This window comes from Geospiza fortis, unplaced genomic scaffold (genome assembly GCF_000277835.1).
Source record: "Geospiza fortis unplaced genomic scaffold, GeoFor_1.0 scaffold78, whole genome shotgun sequence".
NCBI classification, from domain to species: Eukaryota; Metazoa; Chordata; class Aves; order Passeriformes; family Thraupidae; genus Geospiza; species Geospiza fortis.
Window position 1 is genome coordinate 3,145,636 of NW_005054339.1, and position 323 is coordinate 3,145,958.

The following is a 323-nucleotide window of genomic DNA, read 5'->3' on the forward strand; positions in this document are numbered from 1 at the left end:
GAGGAGGGGTCAGAGCCTGGCCACGGGCACAGCCGGGCCTTGCACAGCCCCCCTGCTCCCCTCTCACCCTCTGTGCCCTTGTGCCCGCCCGAGGCCCAGTACAGGTCGCTGATGGACTCCACGGGGCGCAGGCTGATGGCTCCAGACTCGCTGCTGTCGGGTTCCCCAGGCTCTGCTGGTGCAGCACCCTCTGCCCTTCCCATGGTGTCTGCTGGAACAGAGGCAAAGGGTCATCCTGTGCCCTGCCCTGGGCACCCCTGTGGGACCAGAGCCCTGCCGGGGGGATCTCAGCCATGGCAGCCCCGGGCTGCACAGGGCAGGGA

At 69.3% G+C, this 323-nt stretch overlaps 1 protein-coding gene across 1 annotated transcript in view; it reads right to left on the reverse strand.

The window, feature by feature from the left end:
* LSMEM2 (leucine rich single-pass membrane protein 2) overlaps positions 1-323 on the reverse strand; it is a 3,587-nt gene that overhangs the window by 991 nt on the left and 2,273 nt on the right. The window contains exon 2 of the mRNA XM_031058240.1: positions 31-208. Within this exon, the coding sequence (XP_030914100.1) occupies positions 31-208 (178 nt within the window). The remainder of the gene's footprint in view (positions 1-30; positions 209-323) is intronic.